General features: G+C 39.8%; 1 protein-coding gene across 1 annotated transcript in view; it reads right to left on the minus strand.

The window, feature by feature from the left end:
* Positions 1–24,310, minus strand: part of IQGAP2 (IQ motif containing GTPase activating protein 2) — a 302,560-nt gene that overhangs the window by 6,659 nt on the left and 271,591 nt on the right. Inside the window, exons 24-33 of the mRNA XM_041752928.1 lie at positions 23,680–23,904; positions 22,198–22,338; positions 21,720–21,804; positions 21,056–21,288; positions 18,583–18,715; positions 15,463–15,565; positions 14,467–14,608; positions 5,816–5,903; positions 3,552–3,764; positions 725–885 (exon numbers count right to left, since the gene is read on the minus strand). Of these exons, the coding sequence (XP_041608862.1) occupies positions 725–885; positions 3,552–3,764; positions 5,816–5,903; positions 14,467–14,608; positions 15,463–15,565; positions 18,583–18,715; positions 21,056–21,288; positions 21,720–21,804; positions 22,198–22,338; positions 23,680–23,904 (1,524 nt within the window). The remainder of the gene's footprint in view (positions 1–724; positions 886–3,551; positions 3,765–5,815; positions 5,904–14,466; positions 14,609–15,462; positions 15,566–18,582; positions 18,716–21,055; positions 21,289–21,719; positions 21,805–22,197; positions 22,339–23,679; positions 23,905–24,310) is intronic.

The raw sequence follows: 24,310 nt of genomic DNA on the forward strand, positions 1-24,310 counted from the left end.
AAGGGGGAGTTAGTAAGTGAGGGGCAGAGGAAAGAGAGAGAACCTCAAGCACACTCTGAAGGTAGAGCCGGATGCAGGCTCTATCTCATGACCTTGAGATCATGACCTGAGCTGAAATCAAGAGTCAGATGCTTAACTGACTGAGCCACCCAGGTGCCCCACTAAGCAATTTTAAATCATGAGGCTGCATCCCGCTATTAGGAAATACTTGGGGTTATCTAATATTGTTTATTGTAAATATTCAAAAAACAAGAGTAGCTTTAATTTTTCCATCACAGTGTTCAAAGACACCTATTACTAAAAAAGACAAAAGGAAAAAAGAGAGTGCTTCCCCAGGTGTTAAAGCTACTTGCTTAAAATACAACAGATTGAGCTACTTCAATTCCAAGCTGGTAGGCAATTAAAAAGTTTCTAAATGGACTTCTGACTTTTTTTTTTTAAGATTTTATTTATTTATTCATGAGAGACACACATGCAGGAAGCCCGATGTGGAGCTTGAACCCAGGACTGGGATCATGAGCTGAAGGCAGATACTTAACGGCTGAGCCACCCAGGCGTCCCGACTTCTGATTTATTAGGTCACGGCGGCAAATCACAAAATCGAGATTGAGATTCAAGTTTTTGGTTGTAAAATAAAGCAAAATTTTGCTTCAAGCCCTATTGTCCAGGATTGTAAAAGAACTGACACCCATATAAAGCAAATGGATATATGATTTTAACTTACCTTCTTTTTAAGTTGTCCACACAAGTCTTTATGTAGGTGTCATAATAATTAATTTGTTCTTCATAAAATGCCGCCTTCTCATTAAGCGCCTTCAGGGTCTGCTGAAGTTTTGCCAGTTCAGCTTTTCGAAGCTTACGATGTAGTCTTTGATTTCGAATGTCCTAAAAGAACAAGTAAATGCTATGATACAAGATTTAAGAAGTTTACTTTATGATATTGCTAATGTGGGACAAGAATAATGTGGACTATGAAATCAATGTTTGTGACTATTGGTAGCTTTCCTTGGTGACCTTAATCTCTGATTACTAAAGTGCCCTCCCTTCCTCGCTTACTCAGACTAGAAGAGTCCATATTTCACTTTAACAGAGTTGCTAAGGTTTGTTTTTTTCTTGATGGAAAAGCACGGAAGGATTTTTAGAATAACCATATAATTAATTTTTTAAAGATTTTATTTATTCATGAGAGATTTTATTTCTCATGAGAGAAACAGAGAGAGAGAGAGGCAGAGACACAGGCAGAGGGAGAAGCAGGCTCCATGCAGGGAGCCCAATGTGGGACTCGATCCCGGGACCCCAGGATCACGCCCTGGGCTGAAGGCGGCGCTAAACCACTGAGCCACCCGGGCTGCCCATAATCATACAATTAATTTAAGAAAAAATAGTGTTTTACAAGGGGCATAAGGAAGACTTTCCCAATTTCTTCATTCCATTTTGAAGAATACTTCACATGTAATCAATGCATTCATTTTAGAAATAAGTAAAAAAAAAATGCACTTTTTAATCTGGGAAATATTTCTCAAGGTTTGTGAAAAACACCTGAGCTCTCAAGACTGATTGGAAAGACTTACCCTTGGTAACTATTCCTTGGAGATATATAGATATATAGATATAGATAGATATCTATATCTATCTATATATCTATCTATATATTTTTTAAGTTCCATTCTTTTTTTTTTCAAAGATTTAATTTTTTTATTCATGAGAGACAGAGAGAGAGAGAGAGAGAGAGAGGGAGGGAGGGAGAGGGGCAGAGACATAGGCAGAGGGAGAAGCAGGCTCCATGCAGGGAGCCTGCCGCGGGACTCGATCCTGGGTCTCCAGGATCACGCCCTGGGCTGAAGGCAGTGCTAAACTGCTGAGCCACCCAGGCTTCCCTATTCCTTGGATTTAAATAGAGTTCGTAGAACATTAAGTTGTCCAAGCTGCTCACAATCGACAGGAACTATGCTATATTCAAACTTATGGACATAAAATTTGTCATTCTAACTGGCAAATCATGAAAATGTTTCATTTAAGAAAATAGTTCTTGTTTAATATGATTTTCCTCATGTGGGCAAATTACAACACATTCCTCTAGGAATCCAGTCAGATAGGCACACACCCATAAGTAAAAATTCTTCACTAAACAGAATCTTTCTGGAGGATGCCTTCATGATTATTTTTTTTTAAAGGAAAAAGCATTAATTTCTCTACTAATTATTCCCAAAGAGAAATATTTTCCACTTCAGAGCTATGGAAAGAAATGTGACTTCCCTTGAGTCACTTAAGCTAGAAGGAAGAAGCCTGCTGCTAGAAGTGACCATAATTTTCCATGGAAGAAAGAAGTGGAGTTGGTTTTTCACTAAGAAGGTAAGAACATTTCCTTTTTTTTCCTGATCACTTAACTGCCTTTAACCTCCGGACCCATTTTAACTTGCATATTTGGATAAAAACAATGAAATGTCCATTTGACACAGATATATACTTCCTTATCCTTGGCAAACAGATCTCAGCCATTTCCTGTGATGTTTCCTCACACTAATTTGAGATCCTTTTCTCAGGATGTTTCCCAACTGTAAAAGTATGAGAAAACAGAAAGCACCCTTGAAGTTTTAAGTCAAGGGTTAACCTAACTTAGGCTTACTGCTCAGAGGCACATTCTCAGGGACATAGAGTTAGTATCTTGGTGGCAGGTCCTAAGAGCAATTGGGCTAAATGCCAACTAACAACAGAGAACTTTTATGAAAGTGTCATTTTTTGGGACGCCTAGATGGCTCAGAGGTTGAGCGTCTGCCTTTTGGCTCAGGGCATGATCCCATGGTCCTGGGATCGAGTCCTACATTGGGCTCCCATCATGGAGCCTGCTTCTCTCTGTGTTTCTGGCTCTCTCTCTCTGTGTCTCTCATGAATGGATGAATAAAATCTTAAAAAAAAAAAGTGTCATTTTTATTTATTTATTTATTTTTAAATATTTTATTTATTCATGAGAGACACAGAGAGAAAGAGAGGCAGAGACACAGGCAGAGGGAGAAGCAGGCTCCATGCAGGGAGCTTGATGCGAGACTCCATCCCGGTTCTCCAGGATCACGTCCTGGGCCAGAGGCAGGCGCTAAACTGCTGAGCCACCCAGGGATCCCCAAAAAGGCATCATTTTTAAAACCAATAAGTATTGTGGTGCCTGGCTGGCTCAGTTGGTAGAGCATGCAACTCTTGATCTCGGGTTGTAGGTTCGAGCCCCACGATGGGTGTAGAGATTACTAAACATAAAATCTTCAAACAAACAAACAAACCCAGACTTAGTAGGTGTTGTTAAAAGGTATAAATGAAACTTGTCTATTACATTTCCTGAGCATTTATTTCTGGCATGTGTCCAATGTCTTAATGACTTGGGAAGTTGTGATTTTTCTCTATCAAAAGCCATCAATGGCTCTGAAACCTTTGAAAATCTCTAATAGTGACCATGGTAATACAATTATGAGTCTGTAATGTTACCTGAGAGAGTGCCTAGCATGTGACCAATGATTAGCAAATGTCTACTAAGGAGGAGGAAGAATAGTATTTCTAAAAACCTTGGCAATCTCATTGAGAATGTCTTGGTATTTATTTTTGGATGACACATGTCCAGTTTGTTCCAATGTCCGAAGATTCCTCTGGATTTTCCTCTTCTTTTGCTCTAGGGGTAGCTGTGCATCTTCAACCATGGACTGACTATGTTTCATTTCTTCTGGAGCCTGGGAATCTATAATTGCACGGCTCACCATATCTTTGGCATGATCTGTTTCCTGAAAAGAGAATATCAAGATGTTGACTTCTGATTCCCTAGTCTCACAAGTTCGTAACTTGTATAAGGTAAGTTAATGTCAAAATAAAAGAAGTCCTCGAGTCAGAGTCCAACGACCAGAATCCGCTTATGTTCTTCATGGATTTTTGAAGGAGGTCTTTGGGAAGGGGTTATTTAATCTTTTTTGAGAAATACAACAGTGGTGGCAGGCCTACTTTGAGCAAAATTCTTGATGGCTACTTTAGTGCACTGAAAGTACAGTGGACAACTGATTATTTTGTAATTTCTGGATAGTTCAGTTGATGAAACTAAAATTACATTACTTATTAAAACAGCTAATGAGAACATGCTGAACATCCAGAACCCAACTGAACTCTCACATATCAGCCATATTTATGGAGACTGGTATGCCATGAAGGTAGAGACTTTATTTTAATTAGAGACTAATTCTCAAACTACCAACTCTGAAAAACCTGCAAGGCTTCTTTGAGTCAAAGGGAATAGGGATATTTTAGGTCATACTAAGCTCCCAAATAAATGATTCGTAAATCAGTGAATGAGGAAAATTGGACAGGTTGTTAAGAAAAAAAAAAAAAAAAAAACAACCAAACCAGTAATAAAAGGAGACTGGTGATCTTCCCATTTCATTTTATTAGACAACTGGCTGACACAATATAAAGTCTAAGGATACAAATGTTATTAGATGGCAGAGCAATCAGTGTCATATACAAAGGAAGGGGTTACCAGGCAGCGGTCAGCAATAGTAATTGCAGTACTTAATATCTCATTGAACACCTAGTATGTGCTAGTTATTATTCTACCCACTTAACATGTTTTAAATTATTTGTTCTTGCTGTGAATGAAGCACTATTATTATTCCCATTTTGTGGTTGAGGAAACTGAGGCACAGAAATGCTTTTAAGTGCCTAGAATTACACAGCCAGGAGGTACAGGACTATACTGTCTTGGAAGTCTGCATTCTTAGTGACTATGCTACATTAGGGGAAAAATTAAATATTCAATAAGGACTAAAATTCTTTTACTAAATTAGTAGGATATTCCACTCACATTGCTTAAAAATATTCACATGTAACAAACATCAGATAACCTGAAGTTTCATTCTATATATTTTTAAAATTAAAGATGGACAATCATTTCTTGGCAACCAATTAGATGAAGAATGATTCAGGGATGGGGCATCCAACTCGATTTCCATTCAGCTCACGATCACAGGATCATGGGATTGAGCTCCACATTAGGCTCTATGCTCAGCAGTTTGCTTGAGGATTCTCTTTCCCTCTCCTTCTGCTTTGGTCCCTTTCCTCACTTATGCTCTTCTTTCATTCTCTCTCAAATAAATAAATAAATCTTTTTTTTTTTTTTAAAGAATGATTCAGGAAAATTATGTGTAGCTCTGCTAAGAATTATATATATACCAAATTATATAATTTTATTAACTTACGTTAACCAAGTGGCAATTGTTGATATTAAAACAATAGCAGTTAATTAATTTAGAATGAACTACATAAACAAGATGCATTTTAAAAGATGTTGGTAACAACTTTAATGCAAGATTGTTATGAACCTTTAGTAACTTACACCATGATAATGGTGCTCTGACCTGATGCACTCAAGACATTTGCTTCTGAAACATTTGGAAGAGTTTTAATGTGTAAGACACCTGTTTCAAGTGAAAGGTAGTTTTTTACATCCTATTGACCAGAACTATCTCTTAACTGCCTTATTTGCTTACCGACTGTATGATAAACTTTATAATAAACATTCAGAGGCTTTAAAAGACCCAGAGCTATCTTCCTAGTCTAGGACAAAATTACATTCAGCATAAATTTGGTGCTGCATCTTATATTTCATTCCTATTATAGGGACTTTATATTTATGACTGAATCCAGCTGGCCAGAGTAACAGATAAATTTCCTTACTTCCAAACCATGTCGGTTACACTGTGCGATCATAGTAACCACTGGACATGACGATTAATAAAGCTAATTCATATACATGGTACTTATTATTTTACACTCAAAGGCCAATTACCTGTTGTGTAGTTGCTGGTGTCTCCAAGATTTCTGTCAACGTGTTCCCTGGTTGGTTCCGGATCACATCAATGATTAGCTTTTTGGTCCTTAGAAAATTGAGAAGAGACAGACTTTCAGACAGCAGTCCTATGCACAACAGTCGGCTTCCCCCCATGTGTCTTTATATGTGCTGCACAAACACACGCAAAAGTGGAGCTTCAAAGATGATCCCTTAAAGTGAAACAGTCTATAGGAAATTCACATCTGCTGGAGGCTCCTGCAAGTTTGTGAATGCCTGGCAATCGAAGTCCGGGTTTTACATGCTTCATGTTGTGGGAATATGCTGTCGGTAACATGGGGACAAGTATGTCATTAGATTCATTCTCTATTTTTTTTTTTTTTAGATTCATTCTCTAAATACTTTTTCTTCTTTTTAAACTGAGGCTACTTTTGATGAGCAGGAGGGACAAGGGCTGCTGATAGGACGTGCTCCTGCAGAGAATACAGCAATGTTACCTGGTACCCTCCCAACTTTCCTGACCTTACTAATAACATCTAAGCCTCTCGGAACCAGTCCAACTGTTATTTTTCCTGGTCTGAGAAAGTCAAGAAACAGTTTGAAGGCCAGTGGGAGCAGCAGTCCCAGATGGGCAGTGGGGGCTTTGGAAGCCAGTGGACACAGCAACTAGGTGGATGGTGTTCGACCCTCAGGTCTGGTAGAGGAGCTAACAACTGGCTTGCATCCTTGTCTTAAGGGGGCAGAAGGCACAAGAAGGGCTCTTAAAATGTAAGCAGCTAGGAAACTCCACTGGAAGTGCTAAAACCACAAAACTTTTTCATATGTATCCTTCATGGCAATCAGCCACCCCTTCCTATTCAAAGATCGGGTTATGTAATAATGTGAAAAGATTTCAACCTAAAAGGAGAAGGGTCAAGTCTGTGTATTTTTACATGAGTGGGAAAATTATTATTGGATGAATCTTCCTTTCTAAAAAACAGAGATATAAACAGAAGCTGCCTTAAGTTATAAACAGGTCTAATCGACTGACGTTTCACTGTTCTTACTGCCCTGTTGTATTTAACATCATTTCTTTCAAAGGCACTGTGTGACATCACTGGGTGATGTATTTCTTCCTTATCTATAGCAGGAAATGTTCACACAGCATGAATATGGGAAAATGAAAATAAAACATTGTTCATGGTTTGAAGCATTGGGGCAAATGACAGAGGAAACCCTCAGAGTTCATTCCAAATATATTATTTTTGAAAATAGGATAAAATCCAATAAACCATCTGTAGACATTGTTTTTGTCATTTCTTATTTACTGCAGGTCTGTATGAGAAGAATGATCACAGCCATTTCCTCTGACCCATGGCCTTTCATTGCTGGGGATTTACAGGCTGTCTGGGAATGTCTGAACACTTCCCCTGAGAGTGAGGTGGACACGCAGCTAAATATAGCGGTGCAGGAGAAGGCACTGTTCCTAAGATGGCTGTAGCTTAGAGAGCCAGGTCTTGTTTCCTCCTCACGCCACTTCCTTTTCCAATCACTGTTAACATATCAAATAGCTAGAAATGAAAGGACTGTATGATTTTAAAAATGTAAACACAGTCATGGTTTCATATTTGAAATAATATTCTAGGAACCACTTATGATATATTTTTCCAGGAAGCTCCCAGCTCATCTCTTTAGAGAGGGACTGATGACCAAAATGACCAGAGTTACTAAAGCATGCCCTGCCAGGGACCAAAAATGTTTGTTTGTTACGGAGTTGCTCAAGGACAAACTGCCTATACTGTGTCTTTCTCTTGTAATTCTACTTTATGTCAAGCCTGTGGAATTCATGGCCAAAGTTCCACCCCAGACATCTTGCATGCAAGTACCACCCTGTTTCAGGACAGGGAACTCACTATCTCCCCCTGCAGTACGCCTAACGGTTAAGGGCACTGGGATCAGATAGATCTAAGATCCATTTTGGGCTCCTGTTGCTTAATAATTGTGTCGACTTGTGTAAATGATATAATCTCAATGAGTCTGTTTTTTCATTTATATAATGGGACTCTCTCAGAGGCCTTAGTAAGGTCTGGATGAAGAGTCACATGTAAAGCCTTTCACTAGGGTCTGACAGGTGGTGAGCATTCACTCGGTCATCAAAGCTGTGCTGCCCAAGATGGGGGCCAGTGGCCACAGGTGGCAACGGACTGCTTGAAACATGGCTAGTCCAGATTGAGATGTGTTCAGGTATAAAAGAGGTTATGAAGGTTTAGTATGAAAAAATTAACAGTTTTTAAGACTAATTACATATTGAAATGACATTTTCAACATTTTGGATTAAATAAAATATATTGGAACTAATTTTACCCCTTTCTTTTTAAAATGGGATTTCTAGAAAATTTAAAATTACTTGTATGGCTTGTGTCAAATTTATTTTGGTAAGTACAACACGGGAACATTCCATTCTTACACAGGAAGCTCACTTTGAGAAGCCTGCCTTCCGTTGAAGCCCACTCACTGGACCTGGTTAGTCAGAGGACTTGAGCACTCAGGGGAACCTTTGGAAAACAGTCCAGTCCCTGATGACACAAATGAGGCAACTAAGATGGAAGAGGCTCAAGAGTTACACAGAGGTCACACTCTATTTTCTAGAGTTACAAAAAACAAGTTGAATTCATTTTCCACATCATCAGCCCCTCACAGACATGGAGAGAGGTCCCCAAATTGTGTCCCCATCCCCTCTTCTACTTACCTTTCTTTTTGCACGTGAAACCCCCAGTTCCTTAAACCTCTTCACAAGAGGATTTCAACAGAGTTCATAGTTTTGATCCCATCTGTTTGCTAATGATCTTAAGATGTGTCTCCTCTTCACCCCAATGCAAACATAATATTCTAGATATTGTCTAACCACCATAAATCAACTAACTGGTTACAGTACTGGCTCCCTGGGTGTTCTCACGATATGTCAGATAGGCCAATCAAATCTAGGACATTAATTCTGAGGAAAAATTAAGGAAAAAAAAGAAATATTGCAGGGAGTTTGTTCATCACAGCTGTGTTCAAATCCCATTGTTGGGAAATGAGACCACATGGTGCTTGGAAACTGGCGTGGCCCTTTCGATTTGGCCATTCCACTCCTATGACATCTTCTACTATGCTCTAACTGGTTAGCATCCCTCAGCCTCCCTCTCTGCCAATCTGCCTTAGAGTTTGTCCAAGTTTGAAAAGGAATTTGTGTTTGTGCAATCTAAGGAATATTTCCACTTGTTTAAAATTCTTCTAACATGATTATACACTTTTATCACCAGACATCAAATATCACCTTAGCCATTTAGTGCACATGCTAGTTTGGACCAAAAGCAAAGAGATCTTTCAGGTGGGCAACAGATGTCTCAACTGAATCATGTGATAAGAAAAAAAAGTTCTTAAGAAACAACTGAAGCACTCAGGCAACTAAGTTTGATTGAACCCACAAATGTTGCCTTCTGCTGAAACATGCATACTTCTGTAGAAAAACAAGCTTAATAACGGTCATAAGGGTCGCATTTTTTTTTTTTTTAAAGTAAGCTCTATGTTCAACATCGGGCTTGAATTCACGACCTGGAGATCAAGAGTCACATGTTCTACCAACTGAGCCAGCCAGGCACTCCGAAGATCACATATTTTAGGTGGAATCATGAGGTATAATGAGATTTACAGTTGTGTAGTTTTAAAAATAATTTACACAATGTTATTGAATGTCTTCTTTTGCTCATTGTTTCCTTCCTTCCCCTCTCCCTCTGTACTCTTCCCCATTTTATAGATGAGGAAACTGATGCAGAAGTGATTGTGGCTGTAATCCCAGGTCTCCCCAGGATTTCTCAAATAAGCTTTTCTGGTTTGTTCTTTCTGTATCAGCAGACTTGGCAGTATTGGCTAAACGGCAAAAGCCCAAACTGAGGCTCCCTATTCAATAAACATACAGAAGGGAAACACAGTGTTTCTTCCTATCCATGTCTGTGCCTTCATGTCCCTCACGTGGATTGGTCAGTCTTTCTCTCTGGTCTGGAAAGATGCCCCAGCATCAGTTATGAAGTAACTGCTCTGCTATCATTCTCATTATTTAGTCTAAGATTCCAAAGAGTACAAAGAACAGTGGCCTTGTCCTCAATGAGTTGTAAAATCCTGTGATTAAGAGTGCAGGCCCCGAAGGGCTAAGATCATGTGAGTTTGAATCTATTCTCCATCTACTAGCCATAGTACCTAAGACATAATTTTTGCCTGTTCTGTGCCTCATATGTAAAATACAAGTAATAACCTCCACCTCTTATGGTTGCTGAGAGTATAACACGACATATTTCAAACATATATATATGTTATATATATATCACACGTAAATAATATATACAGAATACATATATAACGCATATATATGTCATCGGTCTGTATCTATAAGATAGTCCTTGTCACACGGTAAGCATTACATAGGTGTTTGCTATCATCTTCATCTAATTACTAAGAATTATAAAAAGCTAGCATGATAAAAAGTTTATAAGCATAAGGATTAACAATGTCTCAAATTCTTCTACCACAGATGCCCCCATGGAGAGGAGTCACTCATCACTATAAGGTTAGTTATTTTGTAATTAATCATAAAGGGACATTTCTGAAAGTTAAAAACACAACTTGTTTAAGGAGGAAGCAAAATAAGTTTTGTTTTTTGTCTTCTGATAGAGAAAAGCCTGGTATTTTTATGTCCCAAATGCTCTGCATTCCATGATTGTCCATTTCACACTAACTTCTGACAGGTGTTGTCTGATTTCAGTTAAATTTGGTTCTGTAATGAAGATCCTCAAGAACTACATGTTATGTTTGAGTTAGGAATTTGATTTACTAGCTTGGAAAAGAGACATCTCCATAACAGTTTTGAAATCAACATGTAAAGTGTATATTAGGGGTACCTGGGTGGCTCCCGTCAGTTAAGTATCTGCCTTCGGCTCAGGACATGATCTCAGGGTCCTGGGATTAAGCCCTGTTAGGCTCCCTGCTCAGTGGGGAGCCTGCTTCTCCCCTCTGCCTGTGGCCCCCCCCCCCCTTATGCTTTCCCTCTCTGTCAAATAAATAAGTAAAATCTTAAAAAAAAAAAAAAAAAGAGCTCGGACTATTGCCTTATACACAACTTATACTGCCAAACACAAAAATTAGCTCAAAAGGGATAACACATCTAACTATAAAAGCAAAAACTATACAACTCTTAGAAGAAAACATAGGAATAAATCTTCATGACCTTGGATTGGGCAATGATTTCTTTCTTTTTTTTCTTCCTTTTAAAGATTTTATTTATTTATTAATGAGAGACACACAGAGAGAGGCAGAGACACAGGAAGAGGGAGAAGCAGGCTCCATGCAGGGACTCCAGGGTTATGCCCTGGGCTAAGGCAGGTGCTAAACCGCTAAATTCCCCAGGGAACCCTTAGGCAATGATTTCTTAAATATGACACCAAAAGCACAAGCAACAACAAAAAAATAGATTAACTGTCCTTTGTCAACTTCAAAAACTTTTGTGCTTAAAAGTATATTCCCAAGAGAATAAAAAGACAACCCACAGAAGGGGTAAAAATAGATGCAAATCATAAATCTGGTTGGGGTCTATTATCTAGAATATAGAAGGAACTCTTAGAGCTCTGCAACAGAAAGACAAATAATCCACTTAAAAACTAGGCAAATGACTTGTATAGGTATTTCTACAAACAAGGTATACAAAATGGCTGACAAGGACATGGAAAGACACTCAATGTTATTAATCATCAGAGAGACACAAATCACAGCCCCAATGAGATACTACTTCATCACACTACAATGGTTATGACAACACAAAACAAAGTAAGTTTTGGTGAATATGTGGAAAAATTGCAACTCTTATACTTCTGTGGTGGATATTGAAAATGGTAAAGCCATTGTGAAAAATTTGGCAGTTCCTCGAAAAGCTAAACTTAGAATTATCTTAAGACCCAGCAATTCCACTCCTAGGTTTACACCCAAAAGAACGGAAAACAGGTGTTCAAATAAAAACTTGTACACCAGTGTTCATAGTGGTACTGTTCACACTAGTCAGAGGTGCAAACAAGCCGAATGTCCATGATACTGCGTATACTCATGCAGTGGAATACGACTCAAAGACACTGCAGAATCACAGAAGCCAGACACAAAAGGCTACATAGTGTATGATTCCATTTATATGAAATACTCAGAATAGGCAAGTTCAGAGCCAGAAAGCACCAGGGACCAGGGACCGAGGAGCAGGAAAGATGTCCCAGGGTAGTGGGGAGTGACTGCTTAATGGTGTCAGGTTTACTTTTGGGGTGATGAATACGTTCTGGAACTAGAAAGCAGTGATGGTTGCATGACACTGTGAATTAATGCTCCTGAATTACTAAATGCCCCTGAACTGTACACTTTAAATGGTTAAAACAGGGAGCACCTGAGGGGCTCAGCTAAGCATCTGTCTTTAGCTCGGGTCATGATCCCAGGGTCCCAGGATTGAACCCTGCATTAGGATCCCTGCTCAGTAGGGAGCCTGCTGCTCCCGCTCCTTCTGCCTCTCCCCCTGCTTGTCTCTCTCTCAAATTAATAAAATCTTTAAAAAAAAGGTTAAAATGGTAAATTTTATGTCATATGTACTTTACCACAATTAGAAAAAAGCAGTGGCTCTACCTAGTATGGTGATTAAAAGAGTACACGGCAGTGTTTCCAGCACACAGTAGGGCGCTGTACAGAGCCACACAAAGGCTAAGGCGAGTAGGACAGTGGACCAGGTTTCTCCAGCTAAGATATACGGCTGCTCAACAGGCCTGACTTTGATGGCTTCACTTTTAAATGAATTCCAGGGACGCCTGAGGGGCTCAGCAGGGCTAAGCTCTGCTTTCTGCAGATCACTCGGGGTGTGATCCCGGGGTCCCAGGATCGAGTCCTGCGTCGGGCTCCCCGCAGGGAGCCTGCTTCTCCCTCTACCTGTGTCTCTTTGCCTCTCTCTTGTGTCTCTCATGAATGAATAAATACAATCTTAAAAAAAATGAATTCCAAAAATTCTCAGACCCAGGGAGACTCACTGAGAAATAAATATCATTATATATACATGCATGATATTGGGAGTATTTGATATTTTAGACTACTCACATTGTGGTTTCCGTTCATTAATCCACATGTTTGAGTTGACTGCATTTAGAAAATGATGTTCCAATAACAGACAAAACCAATCATGAAAACATTTCTTCCCATTACTTCTGAGGACAGAACGTAGGAGATCACAGGATAGTTGGCCTCGCTGTATTCTCACAGCAGAACCACACCATCTCCCTTTCCGGTCACCTTTATAACTGGCCCTTTGAGAGGAACCCAGAGAGCAGACCGCACACTATCCCCCCATCTCTGTCACCCTGCCCTGTGTCATCTCTCTACAAATTCAATCTGACTTGCTGATTTAGTAGTCTAAGGAGCTGCCCTCAGCTCTTATGAGGGCAGGGTCGTGTTCGAGTCCTGTAGCTTGGCCTTCGTCCTACAGCCCAGCCATGCTCCCCACCATCACTTGACACTCCTGGAGCACAAGGGACCGCTGATGGTGCTCGCTTACTGCTGAGTCCCCAGCATCAGGCCAGGGCCCCGGACGCAGAGCAGATGCTCAAAGATTTGCTACGTGAACAGAGGAAGCCACATATAACCTGAGGACAAACTAATGAAGCTTAACAGAAGCAGCACACATTGCAACATAGGACAATGAATTAAGTTTTTTCGCCATTTTTTATGGATGATTATGAATATCTGGAAAAAAATAAGTGAAGATGAGCGCTGTTTGAATCATGTCAGTGGCAGAAAGGAAAGCTCTTGCTACACAAGAGAACCACCTCAGAACTCAGGACATGTAACTTGCAAGTAGTGTGTAAAGTATTATTTAAAAACATAATTATTCCACTTGGGCCCCATTTCTCACTTCCATTCTCCACCTCACTCTAACACACAACGGATTAAAATGCACTCTTTTCTTTATATAAAACAGTACTGTTCTTGAAAACAGTACTGTTTGGTGAGCATGTGTTTTGGTTTATGGTGTTAGATCTCATTCTTCCTCATCTTGTGTGTAAAGGACTGGTGTTGAACATCCAGGAGGCCTTGATGGAAACAGTGCAGTATACAAGTCTGAATGCTTCATTGTAAATCCTAGGGGGCAGGAACTAGGGCACAAGTCAAAGCTGTAAACATATCCAGGCTGAGTGTAATAGGAAAGAAGGTTAATAAAGCAAATGACAGTGTGCCTGTTACAGTAACACTGTGTACCAGACATTAAATATAGGTTAAAGTATTTTCTCATTCATGTTTTCACTGCTCTGAAACAGTTATTTCCCTTCAGTTATGTAAGGACTTTACAGGCAGAACTAATCACTTTATTTCTTAAAAGAAAGGAATCAAATTGCTACATGGAAAACTAAAAAAGAAGACAGGCCTCATAAACTATTATGATATTTAGTTTCCTCTTAAGTGATAAATGATCTATTATCCTTTGGTCAGATTTTTGGTGAATAAACAACATACTTCAATACTTAGATATATGAAAATGAATTATCTGGGGATTCAGCCTATTTAAATTTGCATGTTTTAAGATGCATAATCAGAGACATGCACCCATTAAGCCCCAAACTTACTTTATCATGAGGCTTTGGCCATCTATAGCTTCACTGTCCCCTAGGTCGTACTTGCTTGTCAAATAAAGGGAAATCTCCGTTTTTGCCAGTTGATTGAGTGTATTTGCCTTGTTAGGGTCATTGGGGTCAACTGCTCCCTCCCCTGCAGAAACAAAACATTGTTATTCTTACATTCACTCATTGTTTTGGGAGCATCAGCCATGTAAGATAAAGGTTCTATGGAAAAGACAGATCAATTGTACAGGAGACAATGGTCTTCATTTTAAAAAACACACATTCTAATATATGAAAAGGCTTTTAAAATCTCTCTCTCCCTTTTTATAAAAAAAGATTTTAAGTAATCTCTACCCTCATCGTGGGGCTTGAACCCTATAACCTCGAGATCAAGAGTCGCATGTTCCACCAACTGACTGAACCAGCCAGGCATCTCTTAAACAGTTTTTGACTTAGGGGCGCCTACGTGGCTCAGTCGGTTAAGCGGTTAAGTGGCTGCCTTCAGCTCAGGTCATGATCCCAGGGTCCTGGGACCAAGCCCCACATCTCATCATTAAGTTCCCTGCTCAGCGGGAAGTCTGCTTCTCTCTTTCCTTCTGGTGCTTCCACTGCTTCTGTTCGTTCTCTCTCTCTCAAATAAATAAAATTAAAAAAAATCTTTGATTTAAACATTAAAATAACTGGGACATAGAGACTCTAAAATAAAAAATCCTTCTAAAATATAGCAAGGGATTTGTAATAAATTTGGTTCTTTAATGATTTTTCTTTAATGCTACAGGTTGACTAATCCCTTTTGATGCATCTAGAGTTTACTTTCAATAATATCTAATTTCTTTGTAATCTAGGACACGATGAATTACAGAACTGTTAATGTGGGAAGGGGCTAGTGTAGTCATCTTCTTAAGTAAGGTTAAGTATTACGTTTTTTTTTTTTAATCTAGAAAAGGAAAACTGAACAACTAAACCCAAACCACAGGATAAGTAGAAGGCAGAAGCTCTTACCAAGAAAAGACTCCACACTAGGCACCTCCCCAAGTGATTCTAGTAGTTCATTCAGCAAGTCCTGCTTTTCAGGTGCAATTGCATCCTGGTGTTCCAAGAGGAGCTGTATAGAGTGAGCAATAAACATAGAGACACAAATAAAAGTAAATTCTTAAGTGCTACCATTTTTACATCAAGTTCCCTTTCCATTTTTTTTTCCAAGATAATTTTCTTCTAATATTGTTTGATTCTTATTTAAAAAAATTTTTTTACAAGTAAGCTGAATGCCCAACGTAGGGCTTGAACTCATGACCATGAGATCAAGAGTCCCATGCTCTATTGACTGAGCCAGCCAGGCACCCCTATTATTTGAATCTTAATTACAAGTTTGACATTTATTAAAACTAGAGACCATAGGGAAGCACAGTTTTTAGTATTATCTTAGAGGTAAGTGCCCACTTTACACGAAGAAACGGAAGCTTTGTGAAAGATGTCCAGAAACCCTCTTTTTAGCAAGATCTCGTGAGATAAGCCACGGCGCAGCCTTCTACCACTTAGCCCCTGTGCTCCTGTCCACCTTGACAGCAGAGGTCAAAGCTGGGGAGGAAAGAACCTAAAATAAGGCAGAAATCTCTTGTCTAACATTGATAGCAAACTGGAAGTGCACTTCAATATCCCTTCGGAGAAAAATTATGCAGTAATCAAACACTATGGCTATATATATATATATATATATATATATATATATATCACTACTATTAGCTATTTTAATCTGCCTAGCATTGAAGGTCTTTCAAGGGTAGGGATCACAGAAATGCCCATATGGTTCCTTGGCCTGCGATCCAGACATATCAGGTGTTTCTTCGTATGCAAACTCCGAAAGCATCAAACGTGAATAAAGAAAGGAAGGCATTACTTAAGTAAAAAATAAAGGTAATATAAGGACATAGTGAATCTGGAATGGTAGTACGTATATATTTGGAGGAAGATAAATTAATGACAGAACAAAATAAGGTGGATACATTTATGTTCTTGCCTCTGAAGAGACAGGAGAGCTGATGTGGCTGTTGTTTCTAGGGAGTGAGGATTCAGGATAGCTTCTACCCTTTATTCTGGTAATCATGGAACATAAACATTTCTTGAAAATATCTCTTTGAAGAGCACATTTTGAGGTTCTACATATTTTTGAGGTTCCTTAGAGGACAAAGGGGCAAGCAAGTGGCCACATGCATGGCGGGTCGAGCTACTACCAGGCTTGCATGTACATGTGGACACCTCCTCATTTGAGACAGACCATAGACAGGATAGCATTTCTCTGTAATTACATTACTCCCACGTTATACATCTGCTTCCAACCAAACACATGAAGAAAATCCAAATTGGTCACAAGCTGTATTTCCCAGGAAAACAGAATCTTCTGTTTTCAATTTTCGTTAACCAAAAGAACAGATGATTAATCTTTAAAGAGTAACAGTCTAAATTAATACAGTAACATTTTTTTCTCTGCTATCCCTGGGAAATGTCTCATTCTTTTTTTTTCTTTCTTTTTTTGAAATGTCTCATTCTAAAAGAGAGCTCCCCACCACTTTTTCTGCATGAAGATACTGCCCTCAGCAAATGTGTAGCCAGCATGTGGACATTTTTTTTGAGATGGATAATCTACCATAAAAATAGACAACAGAGTCGTTGCTGAAACATGAATGAGTCTACTTGCCCATCAGAAAATTACTCTTGCAAATGATGCATTGCCGGACATGGTTTATGATTTTGAGTGCTTATATACAGAGAGAAGTATAGCCTCGTCGTGTAATCAACCACCTCCCTCCTTCGGCTGGCCATTCAGACTCGCCTTTGTCTAAGATCACTCAAAATGCCTATGGAGAGAGCTTGTTGTAAATGTCAGGGAGGTTCCTGGGTCCAACCTTGAAAGAGAGAAATCAAAAGTAGATCCAATCTTTCTTCCAAACCTGTATTTATGCTTATTGGAAGGACTTAATAATACAGACTGAAATTCTGAGCAGCCAGTTTTGCCACTTGTTTGTGATGGGGGCAGGACAAGACCTTCCACACGTGTGTATTTGTTACGCTTTCCTCCTAGATGTGTGTGTTAATTCAAAATGGGTGTATCCTTAATGAGGGCTTCTTGACCTCTAGTGTGTATCTGCAGAACTTGGGTTCTTGTTAGAATGCAAGTTCTGATTTGGGAGGTCCAGGGTGCATTTCTAACATGTCCCTAAGACTTTGCTTGGAGGAGCAAGGTCGTAAACTATTTTCAAAAAGGTTTTCTTTTAGGAACCAGACTTTCAGGAAATACATTCCATTTGGTCTTAAAAACAACAACAACAACAACCACCACCCCAAAAGACTCTCAATGCTTAGCCTCTCTTCTTACTTTAAATGATTGAGGAGCCATCGAAGGCTTCCCCATGCTGAGCTAAGTGTGCTGACCCCAACAGACATTTAATATTCCTTTCATGGCTGATGGTGCTGATGTGTGCATGTCATCTGGATAGAGACATTATGACATACCACAAACTATGAAACTGCCTTTGAGAAATGGGGTTTTCCAGAACAATAGAAATGATTCTTTGCAGGTGGCTGATGTTGGGTGGGGTGTCTTCTCTTTCCCAAACTTGAACAGCCTGCTTATTTTCCCTCTCCTAAAGTCCAACATTAGAAAAGAGGATATTCTGATTATCCCAAAATTCTACTGGAGAAGCTGGGAAGATTCTGGAAAGGGGAAGAGAAATAGTGTGGGGGTTCAGGCAGTGTAGCCCTGGTGGGTGGAGGAAATAGCAGGGCCTCTCCCTACCAGGACTTAAATTTCAATTCACAATCTGACTTTCTAAACAGATCATGTAAGCAGTAAGCTTTTCTTTGTTTACTTGTTTGGGAGGAGTTTTTTTTTTGTTTTACACAGAAGAGAGAAGGAACGTACCACATAAAAAGTAAACGTGACTTGTATACAAAATGGAGTTTTATTCATTGTATAAGCCAGGGAATAAATAATCAAAGGTTTCTTAGGAGTCTGAGTATTATTAGCACGTGCTTACAGGAAGCCCCATAGAGACTAAGCATTTTCAAGATAATGGCGTCTGAACCGTGGGTCCACGGCTAAGACCCCTTCCCATCCCCACTTACTGAATGTGTGCTGATGATTTCTTCAATTGAAATATAAATGACTGGTTTGCTGACTGTCACCACATCTGTGTATTTATCCATATTAAACTTTTCTTCTGGCTCAGGGACATTACAGGCTTCTTTGAAATATTTCCTAACAAAGAAAACAAATTCTTAAGACAGAGTTCAAATTTCTGAGGTAAACAGCTTTGTCAAAACACTGAGGAAATCATGAATTAGGACTAGTGCTTTGTTCTCCACTTCAAACTTTGTGTGTGTGTGTGTGTGTGTGTGTGTGTGTGTGGTGGGGGGTGGGAGGGACTTGTTAGGGCACATTCCAGACTGGCTCCTAACTATGGAAGCTGAGTCCATGTTTCTGGACGTTGGACCCAGCTCCTTGCACAGAAATGGAGAGAGCAGTGTGGCCTCAGGTTCTGCTAGTGACTCAATGTAGTCAAATTACAGGCAGGTTATTTAAGAAATGTTATTCTGAGAACAGGGCCCCCCCAATTTTTTTTTAAATTTTTTTTTTAATGTTTATTTATTTATGATAGTCACAGAGAGAGAGAGAGAGAGGCAGAGACACAGGCAGAGGGAGAAGCAGGCTCCATGCACCGGGAGCCCGATGTGGGATTCGATCCCGGGTCTCCAGGATCGCGCCCTGGGCCAAAGACAGGCGCTAAACCGCTGCGCCACCCAGGGATCCCGGGCCCCCAAAATTTAAACATAAATGTGTCAAGACTCATAGTCTTTGATCTAAGAATCAAGTCTTTCTAGAGAAAATAATCTGGAAAGCAATCTATCACATGTGCTTTTATTTATTTATATTATTTTTTAAAGATTTTATTTACTTATTCATGAGAGATGCAGAGAGAGAGGCAGAGACACAGGCAGAGGGAGCAGCAGGCTCCTCACAGGGAGCCTGATGTGGGACTTGATCCAAGGACCCTCGGGTCACACCCTGAGTAGAAGGCAGACATTCAAACGCCAAGCCACCTAGGCGTCCCTACATGTGCTGCTTTTAAATGGTACAAGCTCCCGGGCCTAATCACCTTTCTGAGAGTCTGTTGCCAAATTGACAGAAATTCAAATTAAGCCTACTGTACTCTTAGTTGATCCAAACAACAGTTGCTAGCTGATTGAAAGGCTGTTAAGGCTATCACACAAATACATACGATGTCCTATTCCTCCAGTAATCAGATTCTAAAAGGTCTGCTTTTTAAATAATAGCAATTTGAGACAGTGAGATCAGGAAAGCCAGGAGCTCTGGTCATGGTTCATAAATCAACCTTTTGTACAGGTAGAAAAGGTATTTTATTCTATAATGTAGTAGATTTTCTTTTCTTTTTAAAGGGAGAGTGCAAGTGGGAGGAGCAGAGGAAGGAGAGAGAATCTATTTTTTAAAGAGATTTATTTATTTATTTATTTATTTATTTATTTAAGAGAAAGAGAGGGCATGTCGGGAAGGTGGGCAGGCAGAGGGAAAGAGTCTCAAGCAGACTTCTTGCTGAGTGTCGAGCCCACTGGGCCCCATCTCATGATCCTGAGATCATGACCTGAGCCAAAATCTAGAGTCAGATGCTCAACTGACTGAGCCACCCAGGCCCCCCCCATACTGAATTTTCATACACCAGAAATTACCCTTGGTGTACCTCCTAAGGGTAGCCAAGGCTTACACACCAAAAGGCCTCTACCTTCCCAGCCCAAGGCTGAAGAGGTTAAATGGCAGGCAGTCACGCTAGCGTGGGAGAAGAGCATGCTTCCATCGGACAGTTTGGCTTCCTACACTTTTAATGGGTTGCTGAGGAACACATAGGATAAATACAAGTGTGAGGGGAAAAAATATGAATTCATAAAAGCGAGGAAGAGGTCTTTGGTTTTGTTTCTTTTTGAAGAACTGGAACCACAGATATTTGATAAGAATAATCTGAGAAAAAGGGAAGCTACAGTAGCAGATAAGGATTTGCAAGAAATAGGATGTTTTACTAAAATTAGCAGCTTGAGAAATCTAAACTTCCTGTAGTAAGAGGACTTGGAGGGAGGGTTCTCACAAGAGGCCACGATTCTCAATAGAGAGTAATGATCATGAAGTACATTTATGAGCAGATAAATCACTCTTCAGAGGAAAACTGAGGAATGGGAGATCAATTTTCCAAGTGACGAGTCAAAGGGGTCACATTTATGTCTTATTTCTGTGACCTACCAACGGAATGGCAACAAGAGAATAAATGAATGCCAATTTGAATACGCTTCCTTGGAGAGCTTCAGGGTGAGTGCATCTTCCTACCACTCATTCCTTTCAAGTTCCCATGGAAAGACCAGTGATATAGTCTGGAAATGCTTATCAAGGCAACAGACATAAGTCTTTCACAGGTAAGAGAGGTTTGACAACAGAACATACTCATACACAACCCTCAACCAATATGAGTACAGAACACACATTATTCTTGCTCATCATCTTGCAAATTTCTCCAAAAGCAATGACCCCTCTCACCTGAACTCATGATAGGTCTCTGACAAATAATTGTTCATAGATGAGAGATGCTCATTTTCTCCTTCGAACAGCTTGTTGGAGGCTGCGTGCTGAAGAACTTTGGCCACTGATCCCAAGTTTCTCCTCTGGTCTAGATTGATCTGTCCACCAGCTGTCATGTCGATGATATCAAAGCCATCAGGAGCGACAATAGCTGGGTTCATGTACCGGTAGTAGAGGAGGTTGCCCACAATCTGGAGGAATGCACACAAAAAGATGGTTTTTAAGAGAAGCAACTCAAGAGTTTTAGATTTTTAAGAAATGAAGTAAATATTCATCGCTATTTCCCAAGAAAGACTATTTTCTGGTCTGAATTCTAAAAAGGAATCCTGTACAAGTAGTGAATATTGTCACACGTCACTGATATAGTTACCAAAATTACTTTTGGTGAAAAATAGCATAATTAGAGCATATTTCCCCCCAAATGCTCTAATATAAAGAATCTCAGTAACGTAAGATCTCTAAAGTAACCTCAGCACAATTAATAATTTTGAAAGTCACTGGAAAACAGAAGACCTGCAGCTTCCCCAGGGCTGGGGGGAATTCTCATAAAATGGCATGTTGGTAATTTTGGCTCACCCCCCACCCCCATGCAGCTGTGGTGAGATGACCCTTGAAAATCTACCTTTAACAGCTCATCTTCTGTGGCATCTGGAAATTTCTCACGGATCGAATTCTTTAGTACTTTGGCTATATACCTCAATCCATAACTGCATGTGAAACAGAGGACCAAAGAAAATAATGAGAAAAGGCTGAGTGAGCAAGAAACACATAGCAGTTGTTCTCATCAACCACACTAGGGCAGTTTTCTTGAAAATTAAACACCAAAGGAGATGGTAACAGAATCACAGAACCTTGACTCATGTCAGTAACTGAACACTGTTGTTTGGTGGCCACTCTTTGGAGAACGGTTATGAATGTAAAATGCAAATGTAGGCCAACTTTTAAAATGGTGTTAAAAACAGTATGAGGGAAAATGCCTATCTTTCCTGCCAGATTTATTTTATTTTTCAGATTTATTTTTATAGTGTTTATTTATTTTTTATAGTGTTTTTAGAACTTTTTCAGTGAAGAACATTCAAGTTGCTACATGTACAACTTACGGCAGTAGGTCAAGAGAAGAAATGATAGAGTTCAGAACTTTGTCGGTGACCCTCCTCAGATTCTCAATGGATGCCTCCAGTTTATTTTTCACTTCTGGGTATGTGAGAGCTTGTTCTGTGGTCACATCATAAGGAAGCTTGCTGAAAACACAACAAGGTCTTTCAATTAATCAGGGGCTTAAAAATGAGCATTTGTGTCCTTGCCAAGCCATTTCTACAATCATGCTTTGTACAGAGAAGTGGACTTCACCCAGTGACCTCAGCGACAAAGTGTTTGCCAATGGGAGGGAGGCCCAGTGTGCCCAGACAGACCCTCTGCCACTAGCGGATCAGGGGACTCTAGGCTCTCACTCAGGATGCTCTCGGCAAAATCACAGGCGACTCACGTGATACAGACCCAGCTAACTTTCTCTCTCTCTCTCTCTTTTTAAGGAGGTTAGCCAGTGGGAGCCATGCAGAGCTTGAACTCATCAACCTGAGATCAAGACCTGAGCTCAAGACTTGGGACACTTAACCCACCCAGCCACCCACGCACTCCTCTTTAATTACAAAAAAGCAGGTAAGTTCATTACAGAAAAAAATGCATATAAGCAAACAAAAATATAGTATCAACCCAGAGACAACCATTTTTCATATCTTGGTGCATAACTTTCTAGGTCCTACTCCATACATCTGTGTATGTGGGCCTCACACACTCATGGGTATATCTATATATTCCATACAGATCCTACATGTATGTGTACGTGTGTATTTACATATACATACAGGTATATATATTTTTATAGAAAATGGCTTATTATGCACAACTGCAATGGAAAACTATACATTTTTTCCATGCCAATAAAAATATTTCTATACCATTCTTCCAAACAGTTACTGAGTCTACTATGTATTATACAAACATTTATTTAACAAATTCCTCAAAGCCAAATATTTTGACTTGACCCAACTTTTTGCTGTTACAAACAGTGCGTGAGAACCATCCATGCAATCCTCTGTGTGTAGCTTAACGATTGCACAAGGCATCCTTTTGAAGGAGATAAAAAGCAGAGATTGCTTAGCTCTACAGACTACCACCCAGAATAGACCCATCGTACCTGGCTTATTGCTGCTTACACAGGATACTTACTCACCTAGTAAATATAAAAAAAGTATGTATCATCAAGTGAGGAGGAAATATGTACTATTTCTAGGTTTAGGTTTAGAGATATACAAAGAATAGGCAAAGAAGAGAATTACAGAAGTTGTGGCTTTGGGGATCAATTGGTACTGCAAGTTGAAAATCCTGTGTCATACCAAGACGAGCAAGAGTCCGAGAATGTGGCCTATATGGTTATGTTAAGAAGAGGTAACGTCTTTAAGTGAAAACTGCCTTTGGACAGGAAATTTTGTCTTTTAAGAGAGTTTAAGAGTATCCATAATAGCCATGTAAAAATGATCATAAAACATGACTGAAAACCAACCTCCTCTGGGCTCAGTTACCTGGCTTCTCCAGTCTGTGTTTCCAGTTGGTTCACCCAAGCCTTGTACACCTCCACGGGGTTTGTGTTGATGGTCAGGGACTTGTCATCCAGGATCTCTTTTACCACAGGAGCCAGGAGCTGGCGCAGGGTGTTCTGTCCTCGGGCACCTCTGTTGAAGCTCACAACCATCTTGATGACTGTGGGGTTCCCGGTCACTATGTCCTGCACCTGATCCACTTTCGATCTAAAAACAAACAAACAAACAAACCAAAAAAGCCCAGATTGAAACAGAGGGTTTGCCTCCATGGAGAGAGTTTTAAGCAGCCTATGTTCTCTCTGGCAGGCAAGGACTTTGGGGGGTTATACAGCCTCCAAGAGAATCAAAGCCGATATACTTTAAAAGCAAGCAATCATCTGCAAGATGTGTGTGCATCATTTGAGGAGCTCAAGGACGTAAAAATAAGTGCTCAGCTTTAATTTCGATCTAGTAGGCAGGCAGGAACTGAAGATGGACGGATGAGAAATGAGAAGAATTCAGGGTGCCACTGGGCAAGTACCGTGTCCCACCTAATTACCAAATTTCAAAAATAACTTTCTTGATTTAATGAACTGAAATCCGCTTCTTCAAATTGCACTCAAATTCACTGCAG

This window comes from Vulpes lagopus, chromosome 4 (genome assembly GCF_018345385.1).
Source record: "Vulpes lagopus strain Blue_001 chromosome 4, ASM1834538v1, whole genome shotgun sequence".
NCBI classification, from domain to species: domain Eukaryota; kingdom Metazoa; phylum Chordata; class Mammalia; order Carnivora; family Canidae; genus Vulpes; species Vulpes lagopus.